At 42.9% G+C, this 16,219-nt stretch overlaps 2 protein-coding genes across 7 annotated transcripts in view; one reads left to right on the top strand and one right to left on the bottom strand.

Annotated features, from left to right (window-relative positions):
• LDAF1 (lipid droplet assembly factor 1) overlaps window positions 1-16,219 on the top strand; it is a 71,056-nt gene that overhangs the window by 22,308 nt on the left and 32,529 nt on the right. The gene's annotated exons all lie outside the window — the stretch shown is intronic.
• Window positions 3,961-15,629, bottom strand: ZP2 (zona pellucida glycoprotein 2). Its single transcript, XM_067012912.1, has 18 exons — window positions 15,568-15,629; window positions 15,394-15,482; window positions 14,214-14,297; window positions 13,718-13,812; window positions 12,041-12,193; window positions 11,239-11,280; window positions 10,922-11,086; window positions 10,059-10,155; window positions 9,789-9,970; window positions 8,944-9,070; window positions 7,681-7,868; window positions 7,509-7,600; window positions 7,287-7,411; window positions 6,939-7,128; window positions 5,648-5,783; window positions 5,475-5,571; window positions 4,964-5,047; window positions 3,961-4,106 (listed from the first exon to the last, which is right to left on the bottom strand). The coding sequence occupies exons 1-18, from the start codon at window positions 15,627-15,629 to the stop codon at window positions 3,961-3,963; spliced, it is 2,154 nt and encodes a 717-aa protein (XP_066869013.1).

A 16,219-nucleotide genomic window follows, 5' to 3' on the forward strand; every position in this document is an offset into this window, starting at 1 on the left:
GGTGAGGGAAGAGTCTGGACATATAGCAGATTTGCTGAAAACAAAGTTGTAGTCAAACATCAAAATGTTGCTAATCACAAGAAACAGACATATTGAGTTAATGATTTTAGTGCTTTTCTGTGTATGTGTAGATGCAAGAGTCGGGGCTCTTTGAAATTATTCCTTTGATATGCCTCTTAACTATCTAGGGCCAGTATCTTGTTTTTTTCCATCCTGAATTCACCTCAGGGCGCACCTTGGGGGCAGCTGCAGTGGCTGAGGGCTTGATGGCAGGGAACATTCTTTGTCCACACAGCCTTTGCGTTTGTCTAGCGCAGTGATTCTTATCCAGGGTACATGTCAGAATCGTCTGAGGAGCTTGTGTTTGTTTCCTCTCCCTGCTGTAACAAATTACCGCAAGCTTAGTGGCTTAAAAATAACACAGATTTACTGTCCTACAAATCTGGAGGTCTCCTACAGTTTCACTGGGCTGACATCAAGGTGTCAGTGGGGCTGTTTCCTTCTGTAGGCTCTGGGGGAAGTGTTTCCTTGACTTTTTCAGCTTCTTGTGTCCGCCTGTGTTCCTTGGCTGGAGCCCTTTCCTCCATCTTCAAAGTGCATCAGTCTCTATCTCCATCATCATATCACCTTCTCTCTGTAGGTGAATCTCATTCTGTCTCCCTTGTATAAGGATACTTGTGATTACATTCAGGCCCACCTGGATAATCCAGATAATTTCTCGGTCCAAGATCCTTAGATTAATCATGTGTGCAAAGTCCCTTTTGCCATGAAAGGTAACAACAGTCACAGGTTCCTGGGATGAGGACATAGATATTTTGGGGCCATTATTCAGCCTCCCACAGAGCCTAAACATGCTTAGACCCCACTCCTTAAAGATTCTAGTTCAGTAGGTGATGTCAGGACATCTATATTTTACAAAATATGTGCATGATCAAGAACCTCTCATCTGTCACAGAATTTTATTCAACCTTTAGTTATTGTTTATAGTATTATGAGGTTTTCTCTAGGTGGCTCCAATGCAAATACACTAATACGTTGACTATCTCATTGAACCCTTGCATGCTTCCAAAGTAGGTTTTATTCACATTTTCCAGATGTGGAAATAGGCTTGGAAATTGTTCCATCTGCCCAAGGTCACACAGTAAGGAAGACAGATCCAGAACCCAAGCCCAGCTCTTGTTCTAGAGCTGTACACGTTCCATAAAACAGCTTGAAGCAGCAGAACAGGGCAGGGAAGAGAAGTTCAGCATTAAAGGGGGCTTCCCAAGGCACACAAGTCTGCTCCCAGCCCCTGTAAACTGCACCAACAGAACTGTCCAGTAGAATATTAGAATCCCAAATGCCTTTCGTCTACCTCCTGCCACCTGAGTTACAATTACAGCCAATCCCTACCTGGTGAGGGAGATTGCAAACACAAGTTTGGATGAAGGAGCAGCTTCTTGGGATCTGAGCTCCCTCTCTGCCCACACAGCTCCTCTCTGCTTATTAGGCTGCCTCCCCCCATGTATACAGTAGGATAGGTATCTTCAGAAGATGAGAACACGACTTTAAACAACTGCTCATTATATTTGTTCTAGGATACCATGGCAACTAGTGTTCATTCCAGCAGCTGCTCCACAGCCAGCTTGGCTTTCCTCTCTCAAATTTCTGCCTCAACATTTGCAAACACATCAGAACCAACCTGCCATGTGGCAGCCTTGTGGCCCAGGTCTGATCCTGGCTTGTGACTCTACACAAATAGACCAGATTGGGGATGAGAGGCCCCACCTCTATAACCAAGATACTCTGATACCTTAGACAAGCTTGCTAGGGCTCAAGTTGCTCATCTGTAAAATGTGCATTTCTAGCAAAGTGTTTTTCAACTTGTGGGTAATGACTCATTAGAGGGTATATTAGTTTTCTGTTTCCACCGTAACAAATTAATACAAGCTAAATGGTTTGAAGCAAGTTATTTTTTATCTCTGGAATTCACAAGTCCAAAATAGGGCAGCAGAGCTGTGTTCTTCTGGAGGCCCTAGGGGAGAATCCATTTATTTGCCATTACCAGCTATTATAGGCTGCCCACATTCCTTGGCTTGTGGACAATATCACTCTGACTTCTGCTTCCACTGGGACATCTTTTCTGACCCTCCTGTCTATTTCATAGGGAGCCTTATAATTGGGCCCACTTGGATAATCTTCCCATGTCAAGACCTTTAACCACATCTGCAAAGTCCATTTGGGACCATGACTAGGTAACAATATTCAGTTGTTGGTGATTAGGATGTGGACATGTTGGGGGTGGTCATTATTCAGCCTACCACATGAGATCAGGGAGCCATGTAAGTGGCCAACAGTTTTTTAAATGCTGTTTTAAGAAGTGCATGCAGCAATGCAATATTTCTGATTCTAATATGTAACACTAATATGACATAGTCACAGAAAAAGTTTGAATCCAAGACCATTTGTTTTATCAGTGACAGATTAATGCCTTATTATTATGCCTTATTATTATTAATGCCTTATTATAGCCTGGATGAGAACTTGAAATTTTGGCCCTTATTACTATAGGAAGACCAGACCTTTTATACAATATGAATGCCACTGTTTCCTTACCCATACCAGGGTTGAGTTTTACCATATAACTTTTAAAAGGATTTAGGGGCTTCCCTGGTGGCACAGTAGTTGAGAGTCCGCCTGCCGATGCAGGGAACACGGGTTTGTGCCCTGGTCCGGGAGGATCCCACATGCCGCAGAGCGGCTGGGCCCATGAGCCATGGCTGCTGAGCCTGCACTTCAGGAGCCTGTGCTCCGCAACGAGAGAGGCCGCAACAGTGAGAGGCCCGCGTACCGCAAAAAAAAAAAAAAAAAAAAAAAAGGATTTAGAATCAAAGGTTGTGTTGAAGAAAAGGCAGGATTCATTATTAAAGTCCTACAGTATCATAAGATGACCAAGTATATATTCTTTCAAGGTTTTGAAAAACCCAGGAGTATAACAACTCACAATTGAGGGGTGAAGTCAAAACACTAAAGATGTTCATATTTCTATTCACCTCCACCATGTACAGAGATTTAGAAGCTTTACAACTTTTTTCATAGCAAAAGTTCTTGTTTAGATTCAGACTTTTTCTAGTTGAAGTATACAAGTTAATGTCTATATTAGATATCTTGAATGTGGTCTGTTAGAGCTACAGTGTGAGGCAGACTAGTCATTTTGACATAATTACAGCCTAGTTAAGATGGGACACCCTCAGGAAGAAGATGGAGCAGCCTCAGGAGGAGGTAATAATTGAGTGCTAGGTAGTGGGAAAGCAGCTCTCCAGGCTCAGCTAAGAGGCTCGTGTCCAGATGTGTAGTCTTAATAAGACCAGGAATATTGTCATTGCACTTAATGAAGCTAGAATCTTTTATTATTCCTTTCCCTCCCCCCAAAGGAGATTGCTGGCCTTTAATTGGAATGGGAGTACACGGGAGAATAAATCCCTTAAGTTCTCAGGGAAAGTTTTCTACTCACTGGAAAGACTAATTTGAATTAGGAAATATTACTTAAGTATGATACTAGATTACTTCCTTGGGGATACCTGGCTTCCCTTCCTCTGTAGAGAAGGGAAGTTATGCCAAGGACTAGGGGTGACTCCTTGCCCTCCTCATCTTGTATATATGAATGGAGGGGGTAAAAGACATTAAAGTCACCTAAATGCACCCCTAGAGGTGGGCTGTCCTCAAGCCCCATTAGTGATTGAATTCTCTGGGACTGCCAGTTTGGGGGATGGAGTTCAGAAAAAGCTGAGTGACCGGAAGCACTTAAGTCAGAAATATCCTTATTCATGTCCACACAGAACAAGGCCTGCCCAGAGGATTGTGGAAAGGTACTATATTCTCTAAAGAAGAATGAGAGCAAGAAACAGTCCTTGAATTCCATCTAAATTTAATAAGAAAGAAGAAAGAGGCTTATGTTGACTACTTTGTTTGAATATCCAATTAGTGACTTAGCATTATAGTTCTTTTCTTGTGCAGGTAGCTGATAAGGCTTAGAATTGCCACAATGCCTGCTAAGGCAACCACAGCAACCATAGTTTTAAAAGCAACATATCCAGCAGTCTCATACCCTTTAGAGTCCACGGCATCTGGAAAGGAAGCAGACATTCAAGTCTTAAGATCACTGAAATGAAGTGTAAGTTGAAGCTGAAGTTTTACACATTAAAACTCTCCAGAGAAGGAAGTGAAATTAAGCTTCAAAGAGCTCATTTGGGAAGCTTGCAACAGGGTGTAGTCTTACCCCTCAAGCCAACCTCCTCCTCTCCTTACTCCACTCCCACAGCTCTTCCAACTTCCTACTTGCTTTCACTCTGGCCTGACACCTGGAAAGTACCTCACAGTCCCAGCTCATTGTTTAACATTCTGGCACTAACAGATATGATTAGTTGTCCCGAGTGCATGATTTCTTGCAGCTTGTTAGCTAGGGATTTGAGAGCTTAATTTCAAGTTCTAGGCCTAAAATTAAGACTATCTGGGCTGAAGATATAAAATATTAACAGTAACATAATCCAGTAAAGACTTAAGTTTAATAGTAACAAGCACATGTCTTCTGACCTATTAGTCCTATTTTTTTTTTTTAGAAACATAGTCTGAAGTTCTTATATAGTAGGCCAAGATTTGAGGACCAAGATTTGAGGATTCTAATGTAGCATTAGTGACAAAACTAGAATCCTTTAGTTACTAACAGTGAGAGGTCTCTGTACAGATATAAGATGGCTAAAACAAGTTTAAAAAGGTTACAGAACAGTAGGTAGAATATATGATTCCACTTGTGTTAAATGGGGATTTTTGGAAGGGCACACAAGAGACTTAACAGAACCTATTGCTGGGAAGAGACTCCTCCTCTTCTTGTCTAATCAGGAGCATGTGTTATCTATGCACAGTTAAATTTGACATAAAACCAAGAACTTGAGTCCAAGAAGTACCCAAAGCTTTAAATCCATACCTCTGAGTGAAGAGCTGTCTGACAACAGGAGGATGGGACCCGGGAGACTCACTATCATTTTCTCTTCCTCAGTGGCTCCTGTGGCTGGAAACAGATAGTTTGACCTCTGGGATAATGAGTAGTGGTAAGAAGTGTGCTGAGGGATTACCTAGAGCAGCTCCCCATGGAGCCCCTGCTCTAGGTGGTTTTGCCTGCCTTCACAGGAGAGGGCATACACCTTACTGTAAAAGCAGGATGAACTATCAAAGAATATCGGAAGACAAAGTTCAGAGTCTACCTAAACTCAGGAAGAGTGACTCAGGAAGAGAAACTTTAAAGTCTACAGAAGATCAGGCTACAGCTCATGTGCAAAAAAAAAGCTTGTCCATAGGACTGATGGAGAACCTGTCTATCTCAGACTCAGGTTTCTTGTGCTCTTGGGACTAGGTGAAGAACAAGGGCACTCATTCTTAAATTCTGAAAGATTGAGGCTTGCTGTAAACTCACATTAATAAGGACTTGAAATTTTTACCTCGCCTGCTTCTGGATGACACAAGGCAAGTCACAGAACACAGAGGGAAGTCAGGAGAGAGTTGATTGCAGATTAAGGCACTGCAGTGGAAGTAGACCTGGAGATGGGACAAGAGTTGAGTAAAACTGAGGTCTCACATTCGACCTGTCCCAGGTGACTTGTTAATCACTTACCAAGTGAGAGAACCCTTGGGCCCCTGACACAAAGGCAAAGGTCTTCACATCAAACCTCTGATAGTGATTAGGATAGGCCACAGAGGAGCCAACCGGATGGAAGGTGGTTCTGTGGTTGTCCAGGTTGTATTCACAGCTGGAAGGTACATTTCAGGGAGGGACATCAGCTGAATTCACCCCAGAGTCTAACTCAGCATTTTCTCAAATTCAGTCACACATAACACCTTCTACCTGTACTTTTTTCTTTTTTTAAAAAAAATATACCTCTGATTTGGCCTATCCAACAATATTCATGAAGTTATAAGTTGTTCATGCTAGTTTTTCTTCTACTATATGTTAATACAATTTCAGTACCAGTTTGTTTGCCAGCTAAATTCATCAAGAATTATGTAACTCTTCAGATGACACTGGCTTAATTCTTATTAGTCTGAGTATCTATTTTGTCCCAGGCAGTTTGTATATGTTGCTGAAAAAACAAGGTGGAGAACTCCTGCCATTTTATATCTTAGATGCTAGCAGAGTAGAGTAGCTATAAATTAGTATGTTAGGTAGCATGTAAGTACTAACAAAAGAAGAGTTAGACCAGGGTAAGGGTGCAGGAGGGTCAGGGTAGGCTTCAAGAAGTGGACACTCGAGCAAGCCTTTAATGGGGTGAAGGAATGAGCTGCATGAATGTGCTGGCTACTATGATTGTGGAGCAGGAGTGCAACTGGAGGATACAAGCTTAACAGATTACAACAGATTCAAAGAAAGATAAGGTGCAGTTCTATCTAGGTGCCAGCAGAGCCAAGAGGACAAACACCAACATACAAGTGGGTAGTCACAACTTCAGGGCATTGTTATATTCAGATCTAGAGTCAGATGGGCATTCATGTTCTACCATTTACTAAATATTACTTTGGGCTAGTTATTTAAGTAGCAAGCTTGGGTTTCTTTATGAAGTGAAGTGGCTAGTGTCTCTCATAGAGTGAAGAGGTTCAAATAATGCATCTGGCGTACATAGCACCATGTTTGGCATATGGTAGGTATTCAATAAATGAATAGGAACTAGAAATCTCTTCTCTCCAGATATTGGCATATTAAAGCCAGATTTCCTTGGGAAGGATCTTATACTTTTAGATTCAAGGGTAATAGGAAAGCATGAGTCACCTTATTAGACTAAGGACTGGTTGTTAAGAAACAAGAACAAAAATCAGGGCCTTTGCTATAGTGCTCCTCTAAAGCCCAGGAGCCTTTTATTCTTTTTACTGGCAGTTTGACTAGCTGGGCTAATTATATGGAGAATACATACCCATCCACGACAATATTCCACTGAGGGAGAGAGGCTGGGTCCATGGAGGATGTTGCCCAGCAGTCATCTAAGACCAGCTTGATGTTGGGGTCAGTCCTGTTCATGACTCTCACTTCTAGGTAAATTGGTTGGCGGAGGTATCTCACCACAGGGTACTCCTTGTCCCCATATGGTTTCAGGTAGGAGTTATCTGAAATGGAGGAGAAGCCCCTCTGGTACTCAAGTAGTTGATGGTCACAACAGAAGCTTAAGCATCGCTATTACTCTAGTCTGGTGGCATCAAAGTTCATTTTAGGGAAGAGTTCTCTGAAAGTATTTAAGCAGATTTTTTAGGTTATAATGTCTCACCTGGGTAGGTTTGCAGGGTCAAGGCAAGTGGACCCGGCTTCACTGAGGCCATTGGAGGAGGAAGGCTTTCAACACTGGTATTTATTAACATGTTACTGCTGCTGTAATAGCACCTCACTGTCATCCTGTAAGAGTGGGTGGGTGGAGTTAAGAATTTTAGATTAAAAGACTGCTTGAGTTTAAGCTGGGGCTTAAAAAGTCAAGTAGCAATTGCATTCACACCTGAACTCACTATCTCTGGAAACTGTGCTTGGAGGAAGATCCGCCCAGAAAGCATGGATTTCATTTTCATAGATGACTTTGTCATTCTTGAACTTAGAGTAAGGTTAGAGAAAGTGGTTAATTAGTTATCTCAAAAGTAAGTCTTAACCTCTTGCCATGGGCCAGTACTAACCTTATGTCTTGTTCCACATCCATTCAGGGGTATGTGAAACCGCACCAACCCCTGAGATGGAGCTTTAAAGATTGGCTGGCAGGATGAGTCTCCCACCCTGAGGGTATCCAAGTTGAGAGCTGGTTTTGTTTGATGGCTGTAGACCTCAACGTCCATAAACCCATCCTGAGAACATAGCTCCCCTGAAACTAGAGAGTGGTGAGAGTTTAAAAAAAAAAAAAAAAAAAAAAACTGTCTGCCATGTGACTATTGTCATCTACTAATTTGAAGTGTGATGGAAGTTTGAATTTTCATCAGGAGGCAACAGAATTTGTCTTAAGTCTTTATTTGGGAAAATACCTTGATAAGCAGTTTGAGTTACAAGGGGAGACCCTTAAGGTGCCAAGACAACAGTGAGGCTGCTCTATATGAGCAAAAGGATTTTTCATCCAAAGGAAGAGGCAACAGGAGACATGGGAAGAAGCACCAGGTGAGGTAAGAGACCCATGATAAAAAGCTGATGAGGGGGCTTCCCTGGTGGCGCAGTGGGTGAGAGTCTGCCTGCCGATGCAGGGGACACGGGTTCGTGCCCCGGTCCGGGAGGATCCCACATGCCACGGAGCGGCTGGGCCCGTGAGCCATGGCCGCTGAGGCTGCGCGTCCGGAGCCTGTGCTCCGCAACGGGAGAGGCCACAACAGTGAGAGGCCCGTGTACAGCAAAAAAAAAAAACAAAAAAACAAAAAACCCTGATGAGGCTTAAAGTACACTGCCTTGTGTCATAATGTCCCTTCTTTCAAGGCTCACAAATCTTGGTGGTTTAAGGGGAAGTTGAAGAAGCAACTAATTTTTCCTATTTGGCTTGACCTGATACAGGTCAGCGAATAATAGGAGCAAAGAGGCAGAAGCAATACTACACCAGAGGAAATACCTACTTCCATATTCTTTGAGGAATTTTCAGGAGTTTGGGGAAATACTTGTAGTCCCTGTAGTTTCAGGTTTGAAGCAGTCTTATTTAGATGGTAAGCTTAGGCTCCTAACATGAAGTATATCCAGGTTACTTAAAAACATGAAACAGTTGTGAAACCTACCTGTATGTGTATTTTAGAAGTGTTATCTTTCTTAGATCCCTATCACAGCAGCTTAGACTGACATTTCTGATCTGACCAGCCTTTCATTTCCTCAAAGTATAAGCAATGCAGCGTCTGAACTTCTATACACTTTCCCACATGCAAGAGCTAAGAGAGAAAGAATGTAGGAAACCGTTTAAGAAAAATGGTCTTTACCGATAGAAACTGTTGACTCACAGAGACACTCTGGATAAATCACCATGGATACCATCTCCAGTTGAATGTAAAAGGTCAGCTTGAGTGATGATAAGTAGAACTGATAGGGTAGGCATTTTTCAGAGAACTGAAATGAAAGAATGTCAGTTAGCAGCCACAGCCTGTTGGGACCCGGAGCAGTCAAAGGAGGTAGGAAGGAAGTACACTGAAACCTTCAAGGCACACTCCAGACTTATTATGGTTTCCCTTTAAGCCAGAACAAGAGACCCTATCACTTCTCCAGATCAGGATTCTTCCCTAGGAAGGAAATTTATTTCTTTAAGCTCATGCCCTCCAGTACCCAGTACTGTATGCTCTTTGTACTAGACACTGGAATTTGATCTGTTAATTCAACCTCTAAAGAGCTGCCAATCCAGGAGTTATAAAATGTTATTGCAAAGTACATACCAACATAAAATTATTCTTTGGTGGCCCTGGCAATTGCCTCAGTCAAGGCTGGCCTCAGTGAGGACCTCTGGGGACACTTGTTTGGCTCAAGCTGTCCTGTTTTAATAGGGCATGAGAGGTTCATCATTAGAAGCTTGATAGAAGTTTGTACTATTCAGTGAACTAAGAAACAGGAAAACTTCCATTGCAGTTAAAGAGGCTTGGTGTTTTGAGAGTAAATTTCAGTTACTTGAGGATTCACTTATGCAAGGTGTTCAAATGAGGCCTTCCAAAGTTTGAATTTTTTACATCAGCAATTAGAATTTATGGACAAGTCAGCAGCTGTATCAGGGGTAGCCTAAAAGGCTATGCTTCAAGTCAGGCTTCCATAACGCTCAGTGATTGATAATGGAACGTACTTTTGTTTTGAGGAGAGTTTTGCTGAAATGCAACCTCAAGCCATTTGTTGTTTCCATATCAACCCCACTGTTGTGCAGCTGGCTCACAGCAATGTTTCTATTTTCAAAGCTCATGGATTTTAACTTCCCAGGAAACTCTGGTATGGTGAGAGTCATGTGTGTGGCATTACAAGTCACAGGATCTAGAAGGAATGACAGAATGATCAGTTTTGATTAAGGCCCTAGAACAATGTCTTCCACAACTGGGGTTGTCCCTTCCTAGGCACTTACCTGACACACAAATGAGTCGTGATGATAAGATGATCGTCTGCCCAGGAGATACATGCGTAAGCTTCAGAGGCACCATGTAGAGGTGGCTGTTACCTTGCTGAGGAGAGGCATTTTCAAAGACATTGGTTTACCTGAATTACTTGAATTTCTAACCAATGCTGGAACAGTCAGGGCAAACATACTCAACTATTGGGCACTGTCTTGGCCCAGAGTTCAGGCATTTTGTCCCAATTGTTCTGCAGGTGCTCTAGTTTTAAAATCTTGTACTTCATAACATCTGGCAAAGTAGTGTCTACTGATATGACCTATAGCTGATCATTTCTAAGCAGATATGAGCTCTTGTTTTATGACTATCTTATGGTATCAGCATTCAGAGAGAATGTTTATAAGATTCAGCATATACTCAGTGTATAACAGGACTGTTAACATGGCTGACTTTTGAGCACATAGGTGCCAAGACCTGTTCTAAGTATTTTGGCACATTAACTGATTTAATGGAGTGTCATGATTGTTGGTACCCAAAGTGTTGGTACCTACTGTAAACACAATACAGGGCAATGATAAAACAGAACACCTTAATTCGTAAAAGAATTTAGTAGTACCCTAGCTCCATATTATGTAGTTAATTTAGATCTATGGAGGAAGAGGGAGAAGAGATTGAAGTAAGGACCATATCTATTTTGTTCACCATTGTATCTCACCATTTTATCTTTAGTTCTTAGTACAGTGCTTAGCACATAGTAAGCATTAAGATACCTGTTGAATGAGTTGTATTCTCAATTGAGGACATGGTTGAGATCATTGCTTGGATTTAGAAATACTGGTTTGTGCCTGGATTGTGGTACAAAAAGATTCACACCTACCGAGTAGTGAGTCACTCCAGTGGCATGGAATGACACTTGGACGCTTATCTTCTGGTTGTCAATCAGGAGATTATATCCTTGTGTCATAGCCTCCTGAAGGGTCAGAGTTTGGGCTCTTTCACCATCACCAACTGCAAAGGTCCATCCCATCTGAGGTTTGGGATCCTAAAGTCAAAAGTTTCATTTAGAGGGCTGGTGCTCACCTTAACCCCAAGACTATTGTCTATTTAATATTTTAACCAGGATTGAAGTTATGTCATCTTTAATATAGAACTAAAGGCTACTTAGGCTTGTAATTTAAAAAATAACTTTCATACCGCACTTTCATCAGCCATGCCAGGAAAAAAGTGAAAGGTAAACTGGAAGAAAAAAAAGATGATGTGAGGCTTTGATTTGGAGATTTCTGAAATCATGTTACCTGAGAGTATGTGGAAAACACCCAGAGCAACTGCTGTGTGATTCTTACACCACGACGCCTAGTTGTGGGATGTAGTAGAAGCACAGGACCAGTCATGAGTCCTAGCAGTGCCCTTAGACATCATTTCCTCTTTGAGCTTTTGATACCAAAAGGCAATTGGAAGATCTAAGCTCCCTTCCAGTTGTAAGCTGAGACACTAAGTCCTTAAATGTACAGCTTTTTACTATGTGCATAGAAATCAAATACTCTGTCAAGCCATGCAGTTCCATCATTGTTAATAAAGTATGATTATTTTTGTCCACTGTTGATGTTAGCTGTTAGACTATAAAGTCCACGAGTATGTGATTGGGCTGTTTTGCTCATTTGCTATATCCTAGTATCTGGTGTAGGGCCTGGCACAGGATAAGTATCCAGTTTGTCAAGCTACCAACTGAATCCTTTTTATTGCGAGACATGATGTGCTGAGTGCTGTATCTGCCTTCTCAGTCAATTCTTAAAGCCATCCTATGAGGTATTGTTGTCCCCCACTTCAGACTTAGAAACAAAGTCTCAGTGTGGTTAAGAAATCAATCCAAAGCTACACAGCAAGTCAGTAGTGAAATACAGATTGCAATCCCGATCTTGTTCTGAAGCCCAGCTCTGTCTAGACCACATTTCCCCTGCAGTAGGTGGGTGAGAAGCAGTCAGGCTGCTTCACTCACAGACATGAAATCCTTCAAGCAGTCTGTGGATCCCGAATGCTGCTCATGGCTTTCTGCTTGCATAACTGGACAGCTGATGTCATACATGAAAGCCTCTTGTCTTAAAGCAGCATTGTCATCCATGAGTCTGATGGTCATCTGATGCTGGCCAAGCTGTATGAAAATGGCATAGTAAGGACAGAGTGCTAGTACCTCAGCGAGAAAGGGGATTCCAGAATACCATCTGACCCAGCTGATTGGTAAAACCCTTAATGTTGGCAAAACCCTTAAATTATCAGCACCACGGGTTCTAGAAGGTCCCTCATTCCCATACCAGGAGATTCTATAGCCTCTTTAGATATCCCAGGAAAGACTTGTACATTGGCAGAGAATAGTTCCTTGAGTTTCAGGGCTCAGAGTCCAGTTTTTATTTTCTTTTTACATTCACCCTATATCTGGGTATCAAGGTCCTGTTTGGTTTGGGGCCTGTAACAAGAGATTCAAATACACTTATTGAGCACCTATGTAGCAGCCATTGTGCTGGGTGCTGGACGTAGCCATCTTTGCCATTTCCCCTGGCCCAAGGAACTCACAGTCTAAAGCAGGAGTCAGCCGACAATTTTCTGTTAAGTGTTAGTAAATATATAGACTTTATAGGCCGCATATGAGTGCTAACATGTTTTTAAAACTCTTTAAAAAAACAAAAACATTCTTAGCTTGAGGACCATCACACACACAGATTGTGGGCTGGATGTGGCCACCCACAGGTGATACTCTGTAGGCCTCTGGTCTAAAGGAATGCAACCCTAAGCTCCCTAAAGTTGGGAAAGGCCATTTCAGAAGGGAAAGTTTTAATTACTGGAGATCTTCACTATAGAATCAGATGAAGTAGACTGTTAAACTTGCAGACTTCTAGGATGCACCCCAGACCTATTAAGTCATCAACTAAATGAAATAATTCTGTACTTTCCAAGTTCCCTAAGTGATTGTTTGCACACTAAAACTTGAAAACGACTAGGTTGCTTTTACTGCTCCTAATAACGCTGATTGGGCAGTCTATTGCTTAACAGTAGAAAATCCTATTGTTCAGCTTCTGCTGGCCTCCGACACATGTTTTTACAGCCTAGAGGTACCAGCACTCTATTTGCCAGCCCCAAAATAGCCTCCCCTTTTCCATGGGGCTTACAGATCAAAATAGCTCATGTTTGATCATTTGTTGTGTCAAGATGCTATGCCAAGTCCTTCATCTGTATTATGTCATTAATCTTTAGACTCCTTATGGAGAGATATCATAATCCATTTTCCAATGGGCAAGTAGAGGCTTAGAAAGATTAGCTAACTTACCCCAAATCACATCTAGATAGTAGCAGAGCCAGAAATCAAGCCCAAATCCTCAACTCCAGGGTCTCTTAACCTCAGCGTTGGCATTTGGGTTCTAACATGTCTGTTACTGAGGGTTTCTCTGGGCAATGGAGGCTATTTAGCAGTATCCTTGGCTTGTACCCACTAGACGGCCAGTAGCTGCCCTTTCCCGCCCCACCCCTCAACCACCTGTGATAACCAAAACTACCTCCAAACATTGCAGGATGTTCTCTGGGATGACAAAAGAAATCACCCTGATTGAGAACTACTGCTCTACTCCAAAGCCTTAACTCCTAGGTTACTACTTCCCAAATCACTCCTCAAACAATTACTTACTACTCTTTTGGTACAGGTTTCATATGGGGCCTTCAGGGTGAGCTTTTCTGGGTCCAGAACATAAGTGCAGTTCAGCATTTCAAGACCAAGGGGATCTACAGAAGCAAGAGCAATTTAGACAGGAGATGGCCAAGAAGTACATTTCAGTGACGTTAAATCAACCAGAGGTACATAGCCAAGACTGCCAATCCATTTCTAAGGTACTTCAATCACTTCACTTTTTATTTTCCCACCTGAATGATATAACCCAAGCTCTGGGAGATGCTGTGATTTGAAGGTAGATGTTTCCTAGGGGATTCTGAGATAAGACAGATTTCCAAAGAAAGACAGGGTTTTCCACTCTTGGAGGCATCATGCAATTCAGGGCCCCTGTGTCATCATGGGTTTTGGGTGCCAGTTGCTCCAGGGTTTGTGTGCTCTGCTCACCAGAAAATGGAGATGGCCTTGAGCCAAGGGCTTCTACTAAGACTAAGATGAGATAATACACATGACTTACCCACCACAGTTGCATGCTGTATCTTGTTGGCAAGAATGCTTTGAAACTCCACTATCATTCTATTTTCATAGCAAGTGACAGTACCTGAAGAGCAAATGAAACACATGGGGCATCTTTGAACACAAGAGGCATGATTCTTACAGAAGTGTATTGAGGGAACTCTCCTCTCCAACAGGCAACAGGGAAGATGCCAGTTGGGAGAGGCAAAGCTTGCCTACCACCCTTGAGGAGGTTACAGATTGGTGGGAAAGATATAACTACAATGCAAGATACCAAGAACTGTAGGGAAGGTATCAATTAGGTGCCTAGGGCTTTCTGAAGTACTCCAGGATAAGCCTGGATTCGGGTTAACACACATGCATGCAGGAACCAGGCTGGCACCCTGATGGAGATGGGGATGGTAGGTCTGTGAAGAACTGGAGAAAAGTTTTGTCTAAGATTGTTCAATCTGAAGTTTAAACAAATGCCCTAAGTAAGTCCAAGGACACACTTTTTAAAGACTAACCAATCTGCCTATAAGCTGACACTGTGCATCCTCTGGCTCAGATGAAAATTTTGAAAAACTCATTACAAGTGGAACGGCTCTGATTTTGTCTGTTCTGTTGATGCTTTCCTTAAGCAGCAGCATCTGTTTGAAGATGACTGCTCCCAAAGATGGGGGCTTAGCATGTGGTTTGCTACTCTTTGGATGCCGTAAAGCTTGAGGCAGAGAGGGAATAGAAGGTAGTACAGGTGTTTTTGCACACTCCTGCATTTAGCTGGTAGAACAAGCTCTAGGTAAGCAATGGAAAAACTGTAGTGACTTGATCAAGGTAATAAAGGGAATGAGTGAAAAAAAAGAAAAAAAGAAAGAAGAACATGGGCTTCCCTGGTGGCGCAGTGGTTGAGAGTCCGCCTGCCAATGCAGGGGACGTGGGTTCGAGCCCTGGTCCTGGAAGGTCCCACGTGCCGCGGAGCGGCTGGGCCGTGAGCCATGGCCGCTGAGCCTGCGCGTCTGGAGCCTGTGCTCTGCAACAAGAGAGGCCACAGCAGTGAGAGGCCCGCGTACAGCCAAAAAAAACACGGGGGGAATGAGTGGAGATTGTTTAACCTATGTTTGTGTTTCCTGGCCATCTAGGCACCCTAGGTGCAAACTGTTCGAGAGATGCTTAAGAGCACTTCCCTCACCCAAGAGGCCTACCTGGGAAGGTGGGATCCACCAACTGATTAACGCGTACTGAGTTCACCGAAGTCAAAAGGGCGAAGAATAGAGGAAATGACCTGTAGGTGCTGGAGGGCATGGGGGAGAAAGTTAAAGAGGGATGAACTTCAGCAGACAAGGCCATTATGTCCTCTCCCTTCTGCCCCCAGTTACCTCCAGTCTGCACTGAACCAGCTTGAGGGTCTCCCACTGTCTCCTCTCTGCCTGCACACCATGACCGAAGACACCACCAAAGCAGCCAGACAGCAGGGTGTGCTGCTCTGTGCTTTTATAGCAGGAAGCAGGACATGATCCCGCCCTCTCCCCACTGGAGACACCTGAGTCTTCTCCAGCCCTTGCAGCTGAGAGGAGGGAATTTGGGAAGGGAGAGCCTTTCTGGAAGGCCTGAAATAAGCAGAGTTCTGCGCTTTCTGACGCTTGCCTTGCTGTTCCACCGGCTGCTCTGCGGGCCAGCCATGAAACCAGAGTCCTTGAAACTGGCTCCAGGTGAATGAATTGGGGCTTTTTTTTTCTGTAACACTGGGAAAAATTTGGATCTTTTGGACAAAATCTTTACAACTCAAATGCACAGTGAAAGAATGTGGTGGGATTTTTTTGAGGAAAGAACATCTCTTATTCACACTATCTTTAAGTAAACCTTTCATTTAAGTTACTCCTGGTCTCCTTGGCTATTGTAGACACCATCCTGGCAATGTGTATGAAGAAGTACCTTTAAAAAAAATGGATGAAGCATTATTTTCCCCATGTATAGATTTTAAGCTTACTTCAAAAAATGTCGACAATTACAGAAGGATATAGAGAAAAG

Source organism: Kogia breviceps, chromosome 14 (genome assembly GCF_026419965.1).
Source record: "Kogia breviceps isolate mKogBre1 chromosome 14, mKogBre1 haplotype 1, whole genome shotgun sequence".
NCBI lineage: Eukaryota > Metazoa > Chordata > Mammalia > Artiodactyla > Physeteridae > Kogia > Kogia breviceps.

Excerpts from the sequence above, each read along its gene's own strand:
- ZP2 (XM_067012912.1), bottom strand. The coding sequence starts at position 15,629 with ATGGTGTGCAGGCAGAGAGGAGACAGTGGGAGACCCTCAAGCTGGTTC. Across the intron at positions 12,194-13,717 it reads AAACCTGTACCAAAAGAGTA|CTTGGCCAGCATCAGATGAC; the intron begins GTAAGTAATTGT and ends ATTTTCATACAG. Across the intron at positions 9,071-9,788 it reads AAACTCTCCTCAAAACAAAA|TTCTCTGAAAAATGCCTACC; the intron begins GTACGTTCCATT and ends CTTTCATTTCAG.